This window comes from Cervus elaphus, chromosome 3 (genome assembly GCF_910594005.1).
Source record: "Cervus elaphus chromosome 3, mCerEla1.1, whole genome shotgun sequence".
NCBI lineage: Eukaryota > Metazoa > Chordata > Mammalia > Artiodactyla > Cervidae > Cervus > Cervus elaphus.
In genome coordinates, this window is record NC_057817.1 from 54626910 (window position 1) to 54647536 (window position 20627).

At 50.3% G+C, this 20627-nt stretch overlaps 2 protein-coding genes across 3 annotated transcripts; one reads left to right on the forward strand and one right to left on the reverse strand.

Moving 5' to 3' along the window:
- The first annotated feature begins 850 nt into the window (after positions 1 to 850).
- GLS2 (glutaminase 2) lies at positions 851 to 13441 on the forward strand. Of its 2 annotated transcripts, none has more exons than XM_043889871.1 (18): positions 851 to 1495; positions 4969 to 5068; positions 5461 to 5582; positions 6170 to 6299; positions 6811 to 6890; positions 6967 to 7130; positions 7641 to 7699; positions 8956 to 8988; positions 9261 to 9319; positions 9856 to 9922; positions 10026 to 10076; positions 10258 to 10434; positions 11128 to 11259; positions 11368 to 11460; positions 11648 to 11709; positions 12223 to 12299; positions 12583 to 12646; positions 12777 to 13441. In XM_043889871.1, exons 1-18 carry the CDS (start codon positions 1383 to 1385, stop codon positions 12931 to 12933), a joined length of 1740 nt encoding a protein of 579 aa, XP_043745806.1. In that variant the 5' UTR covers positions 851 to 1382; the 3' UTR covers positions 12934 to 13441. The 2 variants fall into 2 exon arrangements, with proteins under 2 accessions (XP_043745806.1, XP_043745799.1); XM_043889864.1 differs by having other exon boundaries at positions 867 to 1265.
- SPRYD4 (SPRY domain containing 4) lies at positions 13405 to 15713 on the reverse strand. Its single transcript, XM_043889883.1, has 2 exons — positions 15375 to 15713; positions 13405 to 15030 (listed from the first exon to the last, which is right to left on the reverse strand). Exons 1-2 carry the CDS (start codon positions 15580 to 15582, stop codon positions 14492 to 14494), a joined length of 747 nt encoding a protein of 248 aa, XP_043745818.1. The 5' UTR covers positions 15583 to 15713; the 3' UTR covers positions 13405 to 14491.
- Between the last annotated feature and the right edge of the window lie 4914 nt (positions 15714 to 20627).

Consider the following 20627-nt stretch of genomic DNA (forward strand, 5'->3'; position numbering starts at 1 on the left):
GTTGACACACCATAAGAGTTATTATTTCCATGAGCTTCTACTAAATGCTGTCATGATACAGGCGAATGCTCTCCTTGTTGCAAATGATAAAATTTCTGAATGCGCTTAGTTTTCAAAATTGTTTTTGTACATCTTTTCTAACCGTGAGGAATACAGAGGCAAGCAATCGAATAAAATAAAATTTTGGGAGCACCTAACGGTTTATAAAATGTTTAAGAGCTCGGAATTAAAGACACCTAAATCTTAAACAGCCACTAAGTAGTAGAGATAAAACGAAAACCCAGGCACCCTAGCAACCTAGGGGGCTCTTTCCTCCGCCCACTGATCTCACTTAAGTGCTGCGGGCTGTTTGCAGCCCGGGTAATTTCCAGCCATCTGAGTCCTCACTCACCAACACCACGTGCTGGAGACTCGGCGTTCAGCCTCGATGCCGCACTACGAGGGCGGGTTCTGGCCTTCGAATGTCGAAGGTCACTTAAGAGGCCTCTTGAACAGGGCTCACTCTTATCCGAGTGGAAAGGGGTACCGCTCTCCCCTCTCCCCGAGACTTCCATCGTCCTGACCGCCACCGCGTCCTTGGCCCTCGCAACTGCCCCCGCTTCGGCTTTCCCGCCCTCAGCGCCCGCAGGTACCGCTATCCGCAGCGGGCGGGGGCGCGGAGGAATCCGTCCGCCTTTATGGACGGCCCGCCGCCTTGCTTTCATTGGGTAGCCTCATCTTATCTCCGCCCCCAAGTTGGTTTTTTTTTTCTAACTTTCTCAATGATTGGACCTGGGCATTGTCCATCCCAACTCTCGAGCACCGCCCCCTTCTCACCCGCGGGTAGACGCCCCCCGCCAGGTACTCTGCGCCCGCGCGCGCCTCCGCGATGCCTGTGTCGGGGGGATTGGGTGCGCCTGGCCCTGTCCGAGCCTTGTAGAGACCGGCCCCTCCTCCTGCGCCAACCCCACCCACCGGCCTCTCCTCTCCACTGCGCTCCATCACTGAGCGCTCTCCACCTGGTCTGCGATTCTTCCGCCCCTCGCTCCAACCACCTCTCACACGGCCTGGGCGCTCTGGCCGAGCGGGCGGCAAGCTGGGGGGATGCGCTCCGTCAAGGCTCTACAGAATTCGCTGAGCAGGGCCGGCAGTCACTGCCGGCGGGGAGGCTGGGGTCACCTGAGCCAGAACCCTCTCCTTGGCTGGGGCGCCCGGCACCACCTCAGCGAGGCCGCGGCGCAGGGCAGGGAGACGCCGCACAGCCTCCAGACGCAGCACCAGGACCAGTAAGACTCGCGGGACAGGGGCAAGGGACAGGCTCGCTCCCACTCCCACTGCGGCTCCCGCTAGCTTCCGAGTCCTATTCCCATCTCCCTTCTCCTCTCCTCGCTTACTGGCCTGCGATGCCTTTTCCTTTAGATTTGGGGCTTTGGGTCCGCCACGCTCGGGCGGTAACGCGCCGTCCGCCCGGGAGGGCTTTTGGGCAGGTCGGCGCTCGGGATGGTGCCTATCCAAGGTGCGTACTTAATTGGGAATGCTGGTGGGCGCGGAGTGTTGCTTGGTGCACGTGTCTGAGTGCAGTGTGAGCACTGCCCATCCTCACCCTCCTTTTCCCCCTGATCCTCGTGTGTATTTTCGGGGATGCGTGGGTGTGGAACAGCCTGCCTCGTGTCCTGGTGTACTTGGATCTGTGTGTGGCCTGTCTGTGTTTCGGCATGTAATGTGTGATGCTCAAGTGTTATTGGTACGCAGATACGTGCGTGTGTCCTCTGGGTATGTGTTGTGTGCGTCATCAGGACTCCCTAATCTAGAATAAGGGTGGTTCTCCGATTGGTTTTTGAAGGAGGAAAATCTGTAATGGAGGGGAAGAGCATAAGACGCAGATCTCCCAAACCAGATCCAGCAGCATTAAACGTGCTGCTGAGGCGGCTCCCTGATTTAAGGTGTTTCCTTCCTTTGGTCTCTCACTCAGCCCTCGAGGCTGAACCTCGCTCCCCCACAACCCGGGAACATTTGGTGGATGAGCCTCTTGTCTTCCGCACGCAGAAACAGACTGAGCAGGAAATTTTGTCATCCCCAGAAGCCAACACAGACACTATGCAGGTAGCCCATGCTCTTTTATAGCAAAAATAAGAAATGAACCAACTTCCCTGTCATTGACATCTATTGATGGCAATCATAAAGACATGCACACTATAATTAAAGGAACCAGACAGACCACTCTGTCCTCTACCTCGCCACCACTGGATTTCCTGTCCTGGACTGTCAGTTGAATTCTCCAGGCCAGAATACTGGAGTGGGTAGCCATTCCCTTCTCCAGGGGGTCTTCCCAACCCAGGGATCAAACTCAGGTCTCCCACTTTGCAGGCAGATTCTTTACCGTCTGATCCACCCAGGAAGCCCCCTGTCTTGGACAGGTAACATGCAATAAGCTTTATCTATTTACCCTTGATGGCTCAGTGGTGAAGAATCCACCGGCCAGTGCAGGAGACTCCGGTTCTGTCCCTGGGTGGGGAAGATCCCCTGGAGAAGGAAATGCAACCCACTCCAATATTGTTGCCTGGGAAATTCCATGGACAGGCGAGCCTGCCTGGCTACAGTCCATGGAGTTGCAAAAGAGTCAGACAAGAGTTAGCAACTAAACAATTTATTATTGGTAAGAATTGTTACTATGCTATACATCAGCCTCTTTTCAAGGAGACACAGAATGTTTAAACTGTAAAGAATAAACCTTCTGTCTCCCGGTCTACTCTCCATCCAAACTTTTCCCAAATAATCACCTTGAGAGAAACAGTTGTGGGATAGAGAAAAGGTTTAATCTCCCTCACCCTCACATTTTCTGTGGGATGGGGAGCAAGAGACATCCCTGGTTCCTGCACACACACACCTCCTTCCTTATCCTGTGGCTCAGGTAATAGAAGTGGTGTGTGTGTGTTTAACTGGAGTATTTGATTTACAGTTGGAAGTGTTCTTAGGAAACTTGATTCTCCTACCTATTGCTGCCTGTGCGCCCAGAGACTTCTTGGTAAAGGCCTTGGACTGACCCTCCTTTGGGCAGGAGTTGAGGGCATGGAGGGGCATGGGCTCTGGGAAGGTGGCACCATGAGAGGAACATGTTCTTGGTGGAGAAGGAGGGCAGCCAAGAGGAAAAGCCCTGTAATTCAGGTTATTGTTTTGTTTTTTAATATTTAGCTTTATTTCTGATTATTAAAGAAAAACAAGGTAAATATAGTATCAAGGAAAAAATTAAGGTCCCAATATTAGAGGTAACCATATATCTGTATTCAGTATAAATCCATGATTTATATCCACATATATACTATATGCTATATATGGATATATAAAAATTTAACAAAAGTAGGATCATAGTGTTCCTATTCTTTGATAGCCTATCCCATTTATAAACAGCTTTTAATCTGATTTAATGTGTGCATGCATGATATTGTCCTTTTAATGGCTGCTGTTTTGTCATTGTAAGATTCCGTTGTATTGAGATATCCTAATTTATTTAACCAATCTCCAGTTTGGTTACTACATATTCTTATGCAGTTGTTCAATTATGTCTTAGAGTAAATTCTTAGGAAATTTTGCTCCGCAGAGACATCTTTCATTGATATCTTGTACAACCTTCTAGAGATATTCTATGCAAATATCAACAAATATATGTTGGTATCTCTGGTAGGGGAACTAACATCCCGAATGCTGCCTGGCCCAGCCCTGTCTCCAAAAAAACCCAAGAAGACAAGACAGTAGAGCAGGGACGATTGTCAATAAGATGGTATGTTGTGTCATACCAGCAGCATAAGCAAAATCTAGGGGTCTGGGGAAGCCTTTACAGAGTTAATAACATTTGATATGGACCTTGTAGGATGAGCAGGATGAGCGGGTGAAGGAGGAGAAGGTCTTTCCATGCAGAAGTTTCAGTATACACAGCAAAGGCCAGGAATCCTGACAGTGCCTTAGCCCCTTTGGGGGCCCCGTATTCATTACCTGTACCATAATATATAGTAATACATACTATAATACCATAGTGTAAACGTAGTATAAACAGTGTTCTTCAGCTTGCTTCTTTTATTTAATATTACTCCTGGCATAACTGGAGTGTGGGGGCATGGTAGAAAGTAGGAAAGGAATGTTGGCAGGTTTTAAAGAACCTTTAATGCCATACCAAGAAATAGAACTTACTTTGTAGGTACTAGGGAGCTATCAAAGGTCTGATTAAAGAAATAATATTTGAGTGTTAGAAAGATAACTGTCACATTGTGAACAGTGGGTTGCAAGAGAATGTGTAATGGACAAACAAGGAGCCACTGAGCATCTACTTTGTGAAAGATAGTTTTTCATGGAATGTCGTTGAAATTAAACCTCACATTACCCATGTGAAATAGGTATTAAACCCTTCTTTTAGAGATGAGGAAGCAGGTTCAGCTGTATTAAATAACCTGACTTACTATCCATATTAAGATCACACAGCTATTATGAGGCAATACTTTCTACTTTCTGTACTTTCTACTACCCTATTCCAGCAGAGGGGGAGAGAAGAAAAGCGTGTGGATTTGATAGATTCATCCAGGTTTGGTTATGGGTGTAAGGTATGGGGATCCTCCAAATGATTCCACGTTTCCAGCTTGGCCCGTGGGTAAGTGGTAACACTGTTAATCCAAATGGGAAGCACAAGAGGAGGAGCAGAGGGAGGGAGACAGGCAAGATGACCTCAGACTTGGACATGCTGAGTTTGCAGTGCTATGGTACATCTAGAAATGCAATTATTTAGGAGGCAACTAGAAACATATGTCTGAAGTTTAGGAACAAAAGAAAGCTGGAGAACAGGACAAAGGTGAAGGTTAGAATTATAGGGATAGATCAGATGGTTCAGGGAGGGGGTGTAGACCAAGGACGCCTCCCTGCTGATCAGCCCTTGTGCGAGCAGGAGGAGCAGGGGGCAGTTCTCAGGCTCCTGTCCCCCTCCCCATCTCTGCCTCCAAACAGTGACTCTTCAGAGAGTGGCATGCTGTCCCGTCTGGGTGACCTGCTCTTCTACACGGTTGCTGAGGGACAGGAACGAATCCCCATCCACAAGTTCACCACTGTAAGTTCCTCTCCACCTGCTCAGGATACTAGTCCCTTAGGATCTCTGGAAACTGGGAAAAGGAAGGTAGGACAGGTACAAGGCAGCTAATGGGCGGCTTCATTATGAGGATGAAAAACAGCTGATGATAGCAGATAGCCTAGGCTGTCCCAGCTAGGGGACAGAAACCAGGGGTTTCTGGGGTTCAGAAACCAGCTGCCTTGATGAAAAAGGGCAGGAAACCCATGTTAGCCTTCAAAATTGTTATACTCCATCCTTTCTTAGTCTGAAAACCCGTTTGTTCCACCTGTTGCAGTAGCTAGGGTTGAGTTCATTGTTATCTATTGTGGAAAATGATTAGGATTGGACTGTTGTCCTTGTAGTTGACCTTACCAGGCTTCTTTCCCCGGAAGGCGCTGAAGGCCACCGGACTGCAGACGTCAGATCCCCGGCTCCGGGACTGCATGAGCCTCATGCGCCGCATGGTTCGAGAGTCCAACAGTGGTGGCCTCTTGGACCGAGATCTTTTCCGAAAGTGAGGGCCCAGGAAACATGGGCACCCCCTCTCAAAACTGTTCTGGGGACACAGACTTTAACAGCCGGGAGGGATCCTAGGGATTCAAGTCAACCCCTCACTTAATGTTATTATTTACTGGTTACACAAGCAACACGTGAATATGCCTATACTTATATAAAAAATTCAAACAACAGAGAAATACATGTTCTCTTTTCCCTCTCTCCCCGATCCCAGTCCCTTTTTCCAGAAGTAAACAGATTAGTAGGTATCTTCTAGGTAATGTTCTATGCATATCCATATGCACATGTAAACATTTAAGATTTAAAATATAAAACTGACCTACTATACAGATTATTCATGTTTTTTTGTTCCTCCCATCCCAGGACATTATGTCTTGGAATATCTTTCCCTGTCATTACAGCCCCTCATTTTAGAGGCATAGAAACAAGACCCAGAAAGATCCAGTGATAGACCAAAGGGGACACAGCTGTTGGTCCCAAACCACGACCACTCACACTCACACGTTTTATTCCCAAGCCCCATGCCTCACATGAGTCACAGCCGTGTCTCTCCAGCCCTCTAACCCAGTCGTGTCTGGGATCCAGGTGTGTGAGCAGCAACATTGTGTTACTGACTCAGGCCTTCCGGAAGAAGTTTGTCATTCCTGATTTTGAGGAGTTCACGAGCCACGTGGACCGCATCTTTGAGGATGCCAAAGAGCTCACTGGAGGCGAGGTGAGGGCCAGGGTGCTGGGCCAGGCATACCTTGCTTCTCGGGGATTTCCTGGCGCTGGAAACCCAACTGACAAGAGATGAGAAGCAGAACCTCTAAAAGTGGGGGACAGGGGCTTTATGTATTTTTACCTGTGATTTCTAGAGCAAGTGAGGGAATCTGATGTTTTTATGGAGACAACTGACATAAGGGTTCAATAGAACTTTGAAAGAGACTATAGGGTTGTTGAGCCTAAGAAGAGAAAGGAAAGCTAACCCAGTATTCTCTTTGTATTAATACCTTTTATGCGCTTGACTGATATCTCTATAGGAGTGGGTCTGCAGAAGGGTAAGGCCTAGGACTTAAGGCTTCGGTGTCTCTAGGAACACCAGGAATGAGGGAACCCTCTTGTCCTGCAGAAGTCGGAATTTTAGCTCTTATCTAAAAGATTCTCCTGATCTGACCCTCAGCTCTGTTCCCCCCTCCATGTCCGTTTCTCCATTCTGTCTGTTTTCCCTACCCGCCCCTACCCAGGTGGCAGCCTACATCCCTCAGCTGGCCAAGTCAAACCCGGGCCTGTGGGGCGTCTCGCTGTGCACCGTGGATGGCCAGCGGTGAGGAGCGGGCGAGGGCGGGCGCGGGCGCCGGTGCAGGGCAGGGGCCAGCCCGTCACGGCCCGTCTGCCCCCAGGCATTCCGTGGGCCACACGAAGGTCCCCTTCTGCCTGCAGTCCTGCGTGAAGCCCCTCACCTACGCCATCTCCATAAGCACCCTGGGCACGGACTACGTGCACAGGTTCGTGGGCAAGGAGCCCAGCGGCCTGCGCTACAACACGCTCTCCCTCAATGAGGAAGGTGAGCACCCCCTGGGCCCAGACCAGACTCACAGCTGCCCCTTCCTGTCCCAGCCCTCTCCCAAGGGCTTGTGCTGCTTTGCCCTTCCTTTTTTTCTCTTTGGCTGCAGTGGGTCCTCCCTGCTGTGCTGACTTTCCCCAGCGTGGCGGTGGGGCTGCTCCAGCTGCGGTGCGCTGTCCTCAGGGCGGTGGCTTCCCTTGCGGAGCACGGGCCCTGGGGCACCCCGTCTTCAGCAGCAGCAGCGCTCGGGCTCAGGAATTGCAGCGCACGGCCTTGGTTACCTTGTGACATGTGCAGTCTTCCTGGACCGGGGATCCAGCCCGTGCCCCCTGCATTGGTGGGGGGATTCTGTACCACTGGGCCACCAGGGAAGTCCTCTGGCCTTCCTGCCCAGCTCTGTCACGCCGTCCTCCCCAGCAAAGAACCCTTTCCCATCTACCCTGCAGAGTGGGCAGGCTGTAAAGGTTTCACTCGGGCTGATAAGACTCTGGGTGGTTTGTGCTTCCCCAGGAATCCCCCATAACCCCATGGTCAATGCTGGCGCCATTGTCGTGAGCTCCCTGATCAAGGTCAGTGCTACCTGGGCTTCTGGAAGGCACTGCTCTCTAGCTCTCCTTTATATCTGCCTGTCTCTCCAGGGAGACTGGTGGGGCCTTGCTTCCTTTGAGGGTGCCCAGGGGGCAGTGAAGACACAGCAGGGACTCATAAATTATGCCGAGGACATTAGTAAGAGGAACTGTATCCCTGCCCCCACCCCTGAGTCTGGAGCCCAGAGCTTCCTGGCCCAGAGAGAAGACAGCAGGTCCTGACCCCAGCCTAGGACCACGGGCCAAATGCCAGACACAAGGGGAGGACAGCTCTTCTGGGTACTGATTGGCCACTTCTGGGTGAGGGACACAAGGAAAGAAGGGTGAATGGCCAGACCAGGGCAGCTATTCACGTCACCTGGAGCTGTGAGCTGGCCTTGAGCAAGGATGTCAGGCCAGCCTGTCAGCTGTAGGCCTCCCAGGGCTTGAGCAAGAACCTGAGAGCAGCGTGGGCAGCAACAATCCAGAGCCAATCACAGCCCCTCCCCAGGAAGGTGGTGTTAGGAGCCCTCCCCCAGGGACCCGGGTGTCAGAGTTCCTGCTGTGTTGACACTGTAGTTGACACAGACAGGAAGCAATTGGAGGTTTGGGGCGGGGACCAGGCTCTCCCCTTGCTCTGGGATCACTCTGTCTACAACCCTGTATCTGGGACCTGCCCCATCCCGTTCCCATCTAAACAGGCCCTAGTGACGTGACCCTCAGCTAAAATCTTTCACTTTACTTCAATTATCAATACAGTTTATACAGTTGAGAATTACAGTGTTTGCCACACACACCCTCCTCCCTTTCCCATCGCTCACTCCAGCCTTGGAGATGGCTGTGGGCGTCAGGGATAGGAGAGTAAGGCTCCAGCAGGGGCATAAGCAATGAGGATGGGGCGCAGGAGGAGGGGCGGGGCTTGGGGACGGGATGGGAAGCAGGAACATGGAACTGGCAGTGAGGGATGAGGACTGGCGTTGAGAATGGAGATGGGAGTGAAACTCAGGGACGGGTGAGGCCCACAGATGGGGTGAAAGTACCTGGGCTCATTACTTGATCATAAACTCTAAATGGTTTTTAAAATCACTACGTAGACATGGATACAGAAACTCTCAGTTTAAAAAAAAAAGCCATTGTACAACGCAACACATGCTGAGTAGCAAAATCAGTCTAACAGTTTGTCTCCGCTAGGTCCTTCTGGGCTGCCCTGTCAGCCTCCTAGGCTTAGAACACTGACAGCTCTTTTCATTGCCTTGCAGATGGACTGTAACATAGCAGAAAAGTTTGACTTTGTAAGTTCCCTCGCTGCTCAGCCCCTGGCTGCTCTTCTCCGTGGCAAGGTGTCCATTCCAGCTGCCCCAGTGCCTGGCTTTAACCCCACTTTGATGGTGCACCAGCCCGTACTGGAAGCCTTATTTCCAGAAGTGTGGGCATCTGGTGTCAGGGAGGAAGAAGCCCTTCAGACTCCCTGCTGGGATAAGGCCTGAGGCTCCCAGAAGCCTGTGTGTGTTCACTAGGGGTCCTCATGCATGTGGTGCCTCCCATGCGCCCTCTTCTCTTCCAGGTCTTGCAATATCTGAACAAAATGGCTGGGAATGAATACATGGGTTTCAGCAATGCCACGTAAGGCCCTGTCCACAGGACTGGCTAAATGTGTGTGGGGGTGTTCTGAGTGTGTTCCCCCACCTGCTGGGGGGCGCCGTGGGGGGACATGGTGAATCAAGGAGGAGGACAGAGAGAATGTTAGGAGGAAGGGATCCCAGGGGAACTCTGACCTCCCAGCTTCCTGCCTGCCCCATCCTCGACGTTTGTTTGCTTTGTAAAAGAATTTGTTCCATTTCTGTTTAGTACTTAATGTGAAAGACAGCGTGAGAGTCTGCACCTGGGCCCTTTCTTGCCAAGCTTCACGAGGCCCAAAACGCCGTTTTCCGAGGCTAGGTGACCACACCATGGCGTTTGGTTGTGTTTTTCCCCATAACGCTGGGCCCGGCGCTGGCGTAGGCTCAGACACTTCCTCCAGTGCCGCTGGGAGAATCTGTGAAAGGGCTGACTTAGCTTGACGTGTGCCATCTAGTTTTCTCGCTCAGGGAAGGTATTTTCCCCCTTCTCCTCACACCCATCTTTCAAATGTCAACTACTAAACCGGGCATCTGCTTCAGATTCCAGTCAGAGAAGGAAACGGGGGATCGCAATTATGCCATCGGGTATTATCTGAAGGAAAAGAAGGTAACCGGGAGAGGCGGGAGAGCAGGCCCCTGGGGACCCTGCGGCCGGTGGTAGGGCAGCGTGACGGGGACTGCTGATGGCTCCCTCCTCTCCTTCCTCGCAGTGCTTTCCTAAAGGGGTGGACATGATGGCTGCCCTTGATCTCTACTTCCAGGTGAGCAAACGCCGCCACTCCGCCCAAGGCCGAGGGAATACGACAGACCGCCTTCCTTCCTGTGACCCCCGAGATGGTCACCAGGGGTGCCGGGGTCCTTCAGAAACACCAGGGCAGTCTGTTGAGGGGTCAGGGTGTCAGGAACGCCGCTCCACACCTCAGCTCCGCCCCGTCCCCACAGCTGTGCTCCGTGGAGGTGACCTGCGAATCGGGCAGCGTCATGGCGGCCACCCTGGCCAATGGCGGCATCTGCCCCATCACCGGGGAGAGCGTGCTAAGCGCCGAAGCCGTCCGCAACACCCTCAGCCTCATGCACTCCTGCGGCATGTACGACTTCTCGGGCCAGTTTGCCTTCCACGTGAGTGCGTCTGGCCCTGCCATCCATTCGTCACGGGCCCAGAGCCAAGGAGAGGCGCTGAGTCTGAAGGTGGAGAGGTGGCCCTGTCTTCCTGCCTCTCACTAACCTCCAGCCGGGCAATTCAGGCCGAGAACCCTCAGGGGACTTTGCCAAACACAGCAGGCCCCTCAAACACTTGAACGCAGGCGGGTACAATTTCAGAAGCACTCCTCTGCCGCCCTTCACATGGCTGCAGACTCTTCAGGTCTCATGCAGGCGGTCACTTCCAGAGAGGCTTTTCTGACCACCCACTTCTCTGCTGGATACATCCCTCCCTCCCACTTCATCCTCAGTCACAGCACCCTGCTCTTTTTCCAGTGTTATCCTAAGTTGTGATTATTTTTGCCTTTGTCTACCTGTTTATTTTTATTTTTGTCTACCTGTTTATTGTCTACCTCCTACCACCAGAATGTAAGTTAACTGACAGGCTTTGTCCTAGCTCTAAGACAGCTTCAGGCACAGAGTAGATAGGTTCCTTACTGAAGCCACAAATTTAAGAGGGCGGGGGAGGACAGGCATAAGAAAAGGTACTTGACAAGCCAACAGTTTGAGATGGGCGTGGCCTTGCCCATGCAGTCATTTGGGATTGGCTAACTTGTTAACCCGGAGTTGGGGCATCTCTGGTTCATCCTCAGTTCCAACTTTGTCCCTAAGGTGGGCCTGCCGGCCAAATCAGCTGTGTCAGGAGCCGTCCTCCTGGTGGTGCCCAACGTCATGGGCATGATGTGTCTGTCACCTCCACTGGACAAGCTGGGGAACAGCTACAGGGGGGTCAACTTCTGCCAAGTAAGTTACTTTGCATATAGTACTTCCTATTTTTGAATGAGAAAGCAATTTTGATCTCCTCCTAAGTGCAGGGAGGGAGTAAACAGTCTCCTTGCCTTACAATTCTAGAGGTTGGTGTCTCTCTTCAATTTCCACAACTACGATAACCTGAGGCACTGCGCTCGAAAATTAGACCCACGGCGCGAAGGGGGAGAAGTCCGGGTAAGGAAGACCCTGGGAGGGGGGGACTCATAAGATTGTTTCAGAGAACATTATGTAACACTTCAGTAAAACCCTAGGCTAAGCTAACCCCTAAGGCTAACCCGTGAGGGAGGCTGACTGGGAAGAGCTGGGCATGGGTGGGTTCAAAGTCACAGTTCATCTCAGGTGGGTCTGATTTGTTTTCCAGAACAAGACTGTGGTCAACCTGTTATTTGCTGCCTCTAGTGGAGATGTCTCAGCTCTTCGAAGGTACTTCTACTCTGACCAAATGAACACAAAAAAGTACTCCTAGTCAGAGATCTCATCAGCCGTCAACATAGCCAGATAGTTAAGTGCCTCAGCCTCACAGTCAGACTGAATGGTCAGAGGCTGTATTTAAAGGAGGTTTTCTCTTTACAGTGACTGCCATGTGATAAGAACTTAATTAATGGTAGTCACTGTTGTGATTAATCTGGGTGATAAAAGCAGAGTCCGAGGAGGTCGGTAAGGACCTTGCCTCAAATGGACTACCAGCGTCAATGAGTCTGTCCTGGGCACCTCCTACAGGTAGGCAGTGATGTTCCCACAACCATCACACGCCTACCTGACAGGAGCTGGCAGTCTCATCAGATGGACAACACAGACTGTGCAGAGTCCGCAGATCTCGTCCTAAGCTCTGTCTTGCTTCTTCTGGAACTCATCCAGTCTGACCCCACTTGAGAAAGGCCACCACTGACTCCGGGCTGATCTGGGCAACGCCAGCTACTTTCTACTCCCCTTTAGGTTTGCCTTGTCGGCCATGGATATGGAGCAGAAAGACTATGACTCCCGCACCGCCCTGCACGTTGCTGCTGCTGAAGGTATCTGAAGGTTAAAAATAAGAGGGGAAGCAGATCCCAAGACCTTTCTTTTCTACCAAGAGTACCCCCATTACGTGTGCCCTCAAGGTTACAGAGGCAACAGCTAGTTTTGTCTGGGTGGCCCCCAGTGTGCAGGCTGTTACTGGGTGCTGCAGGGAGCAGAACTGGGAAGAAGCCTTCCCCGCCCCTTCCAGTTCAGACTCCAGTGGAGTGTCTGCATTCGTGCTAACACCACAGCATTAGGATCTGTACCCTCTCGTGTTCCTTCTGCCCATGTTCCTAGGACACATTGAAGTTGTTAAATTCCTGATTGAGGCCTGCAAAGTGAATCCTTTTGTCAAGGACAGGTGAGTAGGGTTAAGCTAAAGTTGCGGGGGGGGGGGGGGGGGCGGTTCAGAAAATGGGCGGCAACCTCCCCACCTCTGCGCTCCGGCCACCGGTCAGGCGGGTAACCGGGGCGGTCTCGGTTCCTCTCAGGTGGGGCAACACCCCCCTGGACGATGCGGTGCAGTTCAACCACCTGGAGGTGGCGAGACTGCTGCAAGACTACCAGGAGTCTTACACACCGTCTGAGACCTGGGCCGAGGCTGCAGCGGAGGCCCTGTCCAAAGAGAACTTAGAGAGCATGGTGTGAGCATGGGGCATGCATGGTCCCTGCCCAAGAAAAAGCACGAGCTGGCCACACACTTAACATATAACCACCAAACATGCTACGGAGGGCCGCACGGCTTCAGTGGAGACCAGGACTAAGGCCAGTGCTTTTTGTGAAAGAGCTGAAATACCCCGTTCCCTTGGCAGAAAAAGGATAGAGAAGTGCCTTTTGTGGACCCCTGCAGTAGAGCTACCTGCAAAGACTGTGGGCTTCCTCTAAGTACAGACTAATGGCTTAGCCCACTGCAGATCATCCCAGGTCTTCACGCAGGTCCCCTCTTCTCTCCGAAGAAGCCATTCTGAGAGAGTGTCCAGCGGGGGGCTCTAGCCACCCTACACGTGTGTATATACACAGAGGAAGAGGGGGCTATGTACCGGGCTTTGGTAGTCTGGAGACTTCCCCCTTGGCCAGAAGTGCTGCTGCTGCTAATAGCAATTTTATAGACAGAGGAAGTATTTTGTGCTCAAATAAACTTTAATCACACAAATTATTTTTGCCAGACCCAGTCCTCTTTCTCCCCTAGGGCCACCCAGCTGCATCACCATCATAAAGGTATTGTAGAGTAAGATGGAACCACAGGGTCAGACAGAGCCCAAAGAATACATATTTCACATACATACTCACCCCACTAGGTTTTCCTCAATCCCAAATACTGCTTTAGATTAAGTGTATTCCGCTGCCAAGTGGGGGCAACTGCTTGGGTCTGAACAAACCCCCAAGTGAATTGTGTAACACCTCAGGCCTCCTTCCTTGCTCTGGAAGTCAAAACTGTGGCTGAAATGAAGATGGACTGCCTGGAGAAAAAAGTTTCTAGCACTAATTCCCTCAATATCCCCCATGTGTCTCTTCCCCTTTGGTCATGATTGTAACTGGTCCAGTGATTGCAACAGATGACCAGGTTATCAGAGGTCTGCGATTGAGGCAGATGGACTCAGGGTGAGGAGCCCTGCAGCTGTGTGAGGCTGAGTCTTAACACTGAGGCATCAGGGAAGGAGGGCTCTGTTCTCATCCTGACACGGTCAGTAAAGCACTTCCCGAGGGAGCCAGAGCCTAAACTCTACATGCTATACAGAAAGGGCCAAGTCACTCACGGTGCCACTCCTCCAGCCAGAGGTAGAAAGGATTTACTCTGGGAAAATTTAGGTAGAGCCCCCAAAACAAACGAGTTACATGTGGGCAGAGGGAGGGAGAGGTAGTGCAGTGACGAAATTCAAACAAAGCTGAAGGGTAAGACCCCCCCGGACTGAATACAGTCTGAGAAAGACCAGGACACAGGGAGGCAGAGTGAGTGAAGGATGCAAGTCAGAGAAAGTACATTCATAGTAGCCTAGGAAACTGGCAGTAGTTTGGGGGAGGGGAGAGCGGGGCCATATGCCTAGCTTTCACAAAGTAGGAGAAAGGAAGATGACAAATATTGCACAGAGGACCCGTCACTGAATTTTGGGAGCCAGCGGTTTCTTCGGGCACAGTTAAAAGGTTTCAGACACTTAGAGCAGGAGGCAGGCCAAGAGAGTGATTAGGGACTCCAGTCATGGACATACTAGAGGCCTTCAGGCACCTCAAGCCCTGAATGGGTCAGCAGCTCTCCATCCCAAAGGGCAAAGGCAGGCACCACTGGACCCCGGAAATCTGTCTGTAGTGTGTGGACCACAGCAATCCGGCTCACATCCACCAGGCTCAGCTTCTGGGCCTCATACTCCAGCAGCAGCCCCACCTTCTCTGGCTGCCCCATGCCCTCAACTGGGGCTTTCTCGTTGGCCAACATGGTGTGCCACTTGCGCTGAGCATAGGTGAACACCCAGGAACGATCGTCAACACCGATGCAGCTATCGCGAGACATGTCCACATCTGCCACTCCTATCCGGAACTGCTGGGAGCGCTTCACTGTCACCTCCCAGTAATGCCTGCCGCTGGTGACAGCTGTGTCTGCCAGCACAACTGCCCACTCCCGGAAGCGCTCCACGTTAAGGGCCAATTTCGTGGGCTCCAATCCCACCATGCCGTATTTGACACCTGTGTCACCTTTGAAGAGTAACAGGCTGCTGTGGGCTGTCTTTTCTTCCAATTTGAAACTGATGCCTGCGGGCAGAGCAAAAAGACTGGATGGTGACGTGAGCTAGAACTCTAGAACGGATACAAGCCGATGTCTAACAGGCAGACAAACCACGAGGAAACACGTTAGAGTCAGAATGTCGAACGGACAAGAGAGCGGGGGCGCTTTAGTACGGGCAGCCCGAGAAGCCGAAAAACTCAGACTGGAGAAACCGTGTAATTTAAAGAAACCAGAGAGTGTCCCGCGTTTGCAACGCAGGTGGAGGACGGGAATGAGTCGAAGGGGCTGGGGCTGCTTCTCCCGCGGGCTCCAGGAATATCAGACGGAAACTATTTTGGACGTAAAAGAGAGTAAAAGGATAGAATCCTACCTCTGCGGGCTTCCGCGGCGGCAACCCCCAATCGTTTGGCTCCCCTGCGGCACAGGCACAACGAACGTGCAAAGGGGAGCGCCATCTTGTGCCGCGGATGAACAGGGCACGCCCCCAGCTGAGACCCCGCTCCACCTGCCCGCCTGCGGCCCTCGCACGTGGCGCCCGAGAGCGCGCCGCGCCGTGTGATGACGTAGGGAGCCGCCATCTTAATGAGCTCTGTTTCTGTTACCTCGGGGGTTGGTTCATCGGATTTTTTGCGGAGAGGAATGCTGTTCTTATTTTAAATAAATAGGGCGTTTAGAAAGTGTAACAAGATGGTTATAAGTACAGATTCTAGAATTAAACAATGATTGGGTTCGAGCCCGCCACCTGTGTGGTTGTTAAGTCGCTCCGTCGTGTCCGACTCTGTGACCCCATGGACCGCAGCACGCCAGGCCTCCCTGCCCATCACCAACTCAGACAGCTTGCTCAAACTGATGTCCATCGAGTATGTGATGTCATCCAACCCTCTCATCCTCTGCCGTCCCCTTCTCCTCTTGCCTTCAATCTTTCCCAGCATCAGGGTCTTTTCAAATGAGTCAGTTCTTCACATCAGGTGGCCAAAGTATTGGAGCTTCAGCTTCAGCATCAGTCCTTCCAATTAATATTCAGGACTGATTTCCTTTAGGATTGACTGGTTGGATCTCCTCGCAGTCCACGGGACCCTCAAAAGTCTTCTCCAACACCACAGTTCCAAACCACTTAATTTTTCTGTGCCATAATAGTCTCATTGGAAAAAAAAAAAAAAGGCTAGCTGTCAGCCATAGTAAAAAAGTTAAGTGAGAGAATACCCTAGAGTACATCTTGACAAATAACAACCACTGTGTACTTGGCGGTTGTTAACAATAAATACTAATAAATGTTGGTTTTGTGTTTTCAGGGCTGGCAAGGGAAGCTTTAACTCCATATTTGGTTTTCTCAGCTTACCCCAAAATATCACTATTTTGGTTCAGAATGGATCAGTTAAGTGGGTGATTATGGAGGGCCTACATTTTGAACGTTTTTATTTGCTTGAGTCTCTATATCCCTGCTTTCTAGGATTATAAAGGCTCTTCTCAACACTCTACTGGCCACCCAAATAACATCCCATTGATGCTGACCAGGGTTCTGTGGGGCTCCCAGGCACAGAGGCCTTTTTGTCCCCATTTCTTGTAAACATGACTCCAGCTTCCATGACTTGAGTTCCAAAGGGCAGACCAGCCACAAAACCACCTGAGGCAAGATTAAAGGGACTGGAGAAGCTCATCAAGATTAGGAGACTGGTTGCTAAAACCAGCACACACCCTATTACTGTCAACAACCCCACTCTTTTGAAACTTTGCAAAGACAGAAGCATGTGCAACTTACTGCCTTGATTCTTATCACATACACTTGCCTAACTATATAACCTCTTCCTACACACTGGAGGGCTAGGGGGAAAGGGGAGTGGGACAGTTCTTGAGGCATTAGCCTACTGCAGTCCCCCTTTGCCTGGCAAAGAAATAAAACCACTCTTCTCCATAACTCCAGCTCCCTATTTTTGTTTGGCATTAGCACACAGACAGCCAAGATTCTGGCATCACCATCTTCCTCCTATTCCCCCGCAAAAGGGATTTCAGATCTTTCAGCGTCTAATTTACCAAAAATTATTCTCTTATTCCAGAGTTCCAACTACTGGGCCTGTGGCGATGTCCCTAGTTCAGGCCACTGTCATCCTTGACCTGAACGGGGACTTTCTTGTTTTAAATGTAATATGGCCGCCTCTAAGTTGGTCTCCCAACTTCCCGCTGGGACTCCCAACTGTCCTCCAGTGTCCACGCTACAGTCAGAGTGAATTTTTAAAGTTCTGTTCACTTGGTTCTGGCTGTGCTGGGTTGTCACTGCTGTGTGGGCTTTCCTCTGCTTGCTGTGAGCAGGGGCTGCTCTGTGGTCCCCGTGCCACGGTTCCTCACTGCGGGGGCTTCTCTCGTGGAGGGGGTTTCCGTTATTGCAGCTCAAGGCCTCTAGAGCACAGGGTCAGTAGCTGTGGTGCTCAGGCTTAGCTGCTCCGCGACACGTGGCCCTTCCCGGATCGGGGACCAAACCCGCATCTCCTGCACTGGCAGGTGGATTGTTCATAACTGAGCCAGCGGGGAAGCCTCAGGATGATATTTTAAAATCACAGATCTGTTCATGCCATGCTACTTTTGTCTTTTGATTTTTGTTTGTTTTTTCTCTACTTAAATGTTTGACTATGCCTGCATCAAATTCCCTTGCACTGTGACAAGGTTTTACACGATATGACTGCTGCCTACCATCTTTTTCCCACAAAGCACAGTTCTTCTTTCAAAAGTCTGTGAATCTAGCGGGAAGGTTGATGAGAATATTGGCAGCTGCGTTGTCATGGACTATGTGCTGTGACTGAAGTGGTTATAGGATCCTCAGGAAGCAAGGAGAAGCCTCTAGTTGAGTAGTACATGAGGGACTGTTGGCAAGAGCCTTCCCAGAAGCCATTATCTGTGGCTTGCAAAGCAAAGGTGGTTAAGCTAATTTTGCTTTCCTAAACAAACTGTCTCTTCCTCTATCCCTTGAGTTGGTGAAGTGCAACCCACAATGGTGCCCAGGCCAGAAACCTGGAAGTCCTTGACTTCTTTGTCTCCCTCACTTCTTAGTTCAGTTCAGTCGCTTAGTCGTCTCTGACTCTTTGCGACCCCATGGACTGCAGCACGCCAGGCTTCTCTGTCCATCACCAACTCCCGGAGCTTGCTCAAACTCATGGCCATTGAGACGGTGATGATATCCAACCGTCTTATCCTCTGTCATCCCCTTCTCCTCCTGCTTTCAAGCTTTCCCAGCATCAGGGTCTTTTCCAATGAATCCGTTCTTCACATCAGGTGGCCAGAGTATTGGAGTTTCAGCTTCAACATCAGTCTTTCAAATGAATATTCAGGACTGATTTCCTTTAGGATGGACTGTTTGCATCTCCTTGCAGTCCAAGGGACTCTCAAGAGTCTTCTCCAACACCACAGTTCAGAAGCATCAATTCTTCAGCACTCAGCTTGCTTTGTAGCCCAATTCTCACATCCATACATGACTACTGGAAAAACCATAGCTTTAACTAGATGGATCTTTGTTGGCAAAGTAATGTCTCTGCTTTTTAATATGCTGTCTAGGTTGGTCGTAGCTTTTCTTCCAAGGAGCAAGCGTCTTTTAATTTCATGACTGCAGTCACCATCTGCAGTGATTTTGGAGCCCAAGGAAATAAAGTCTGTCACTGTTTCCATTGTTTCCCCATCTATTTGCCATGAAGTGATGGGACCAGATGCCATGATCTTAGTTTTATGAATGTTGAGTTTCAAGCCAACTTTTTCACTGTCATCAAGAGGCTCTTTAGTTCTTCTTCGATTTCTGCCATAAAGGTGGTGTCATCTGAGTATCTGAGATTGTTGATATTTCTCCCAGAAATCTTGATTCCAGCTTCTCACATATCCGATTGTTATTAAATCCCTCTCACATTTCTCCCCTGGTCTGCTGCATTGGCTTTGCACCTGGTCTTCCATTCTCCTCAGTGAGGCTGAGGGGACATTTACAGAGACTAGCCCACCCCTTAGGCTGTGAATCCACGAGGGGCTGTAAGTCCCCTGTTCTCTGTGCTCCTGGGCCTCAGTATCTCCTCAGAACAGAGTAAGTGTTCGCTTTTTGAAAGAAGGCATACATAAGGGAGTTTTGTGCCCACGTTCTTGCATGCACTATCTCATTCCTTCCACCAGGGGTCAGCCTGGCTCAGCCTTTCCATCCCTATTAGGGTGTGAGAAGAGAGGTTTCCATTCTTTTCAAGACCAGAAGCACAGGTGTGAAGGTGACTTTTCCTTCAGCAGAGTCATCCTCTCCCAGGTGGCGCTAGTGGTAAAGAACTCACCTGCCAATGCAGGAGACAGGAGATGCGGGTTTGATCCCTCGGTCAGGAAGATCCCTTGGAAGAGGGCATCGCGACCCGCTCCAGAATTCTTACCTGGAGAATCCCATCAAGCTAGGAGCCTGGCCGGCTACCATCTATAGACTCACCAAGAATCGGACAGGACTGAATCGACTTAACACAGCACTCAATAATGAGGAAAGTTCCAGAGTTGTGTTTCTGTAGGACTTCTCCTGTTCCTCCTGGTCCTGAGAGCTGAAGTGATCACTCCATGTGCCTCAACTGTCAGAACACAACTGTATCACTTTATTCCCTGCTCAGGGAATAGTTTCTTACCTGTTATCTCTTGGATTATTTCACTTTTACAGACTATCTATCTGATAAACTCACTTTCATTCTGTTAATCTATCTGCCTCATTGCTAATGGACAAGTAATTAACTCTTGAACATTTCCATGCATAATAAACAATTAGGAAGAGACAGAATTTTACTTGAGAAAGAAGGAAAAGACATTTAAGCTAGAGGGACCAGCTTAGGATAAAGCACTGGCTTATGAAATAGAGTGGGTGTTAGACGAACAACAAGAAGCACAGTATTCCCAGAGTCACATGCTCGGGAGATAAGGAGAGGAGTTAGAAAAGTTGATGCCGAATGATGAAGAGTCATGTGTGCCCTGATAAGAATGTTTTTCAGGAATGCAAGAGCTGTTAAAGGGAACACAGTGTAATAACAAATTACAGGTCCTTTTTCAAACACAGAGCTGACAGCAACATGGAAAGTGAATTGGAGGGGATAAGACTAGAAACAGTTAAGCAGAGTCCAAAGCCTCTGGGAGTCTTTGGTGTGGGCTCAGCTGTCCAGAAAGTAGAACTGATGGAACTGTGGTTATTGTTAGATGGGATTGAGAGGCAGGGGGAGGAAACTTGATTCATAGGTTTCTGACTTAATGAGAGGATACAGCCAGGGAAGGGGGGCAAGAGAAACCCAAGAGAGAGGGGATATATGTATACATATAGCTGATTCACTTCATTGTATAGCAGAAACTAGCACAAGATTATAAAGCAACTATACTCTAATAAAAAAATTTTAATGAGGGGATACACAGGGAAAAACATGCTTGGATGGGGAAAGATAATTAATTCTGTTTTGAGCAGGCTGAATTTGTGATCTGAGGGACACCCAAGTAGGTAAAGACATTCTGTAGGTATATGGATATAAATTTCAAGGGAGGGGACGACTTAGATGAAGTCATCCAAGGAGAGGATGTAAACTAGAGTAAGTAGGGAATAAGCTGAAGGTGAGATCCTAGGGAGTACCAGTATCTGAGATACAAAGGT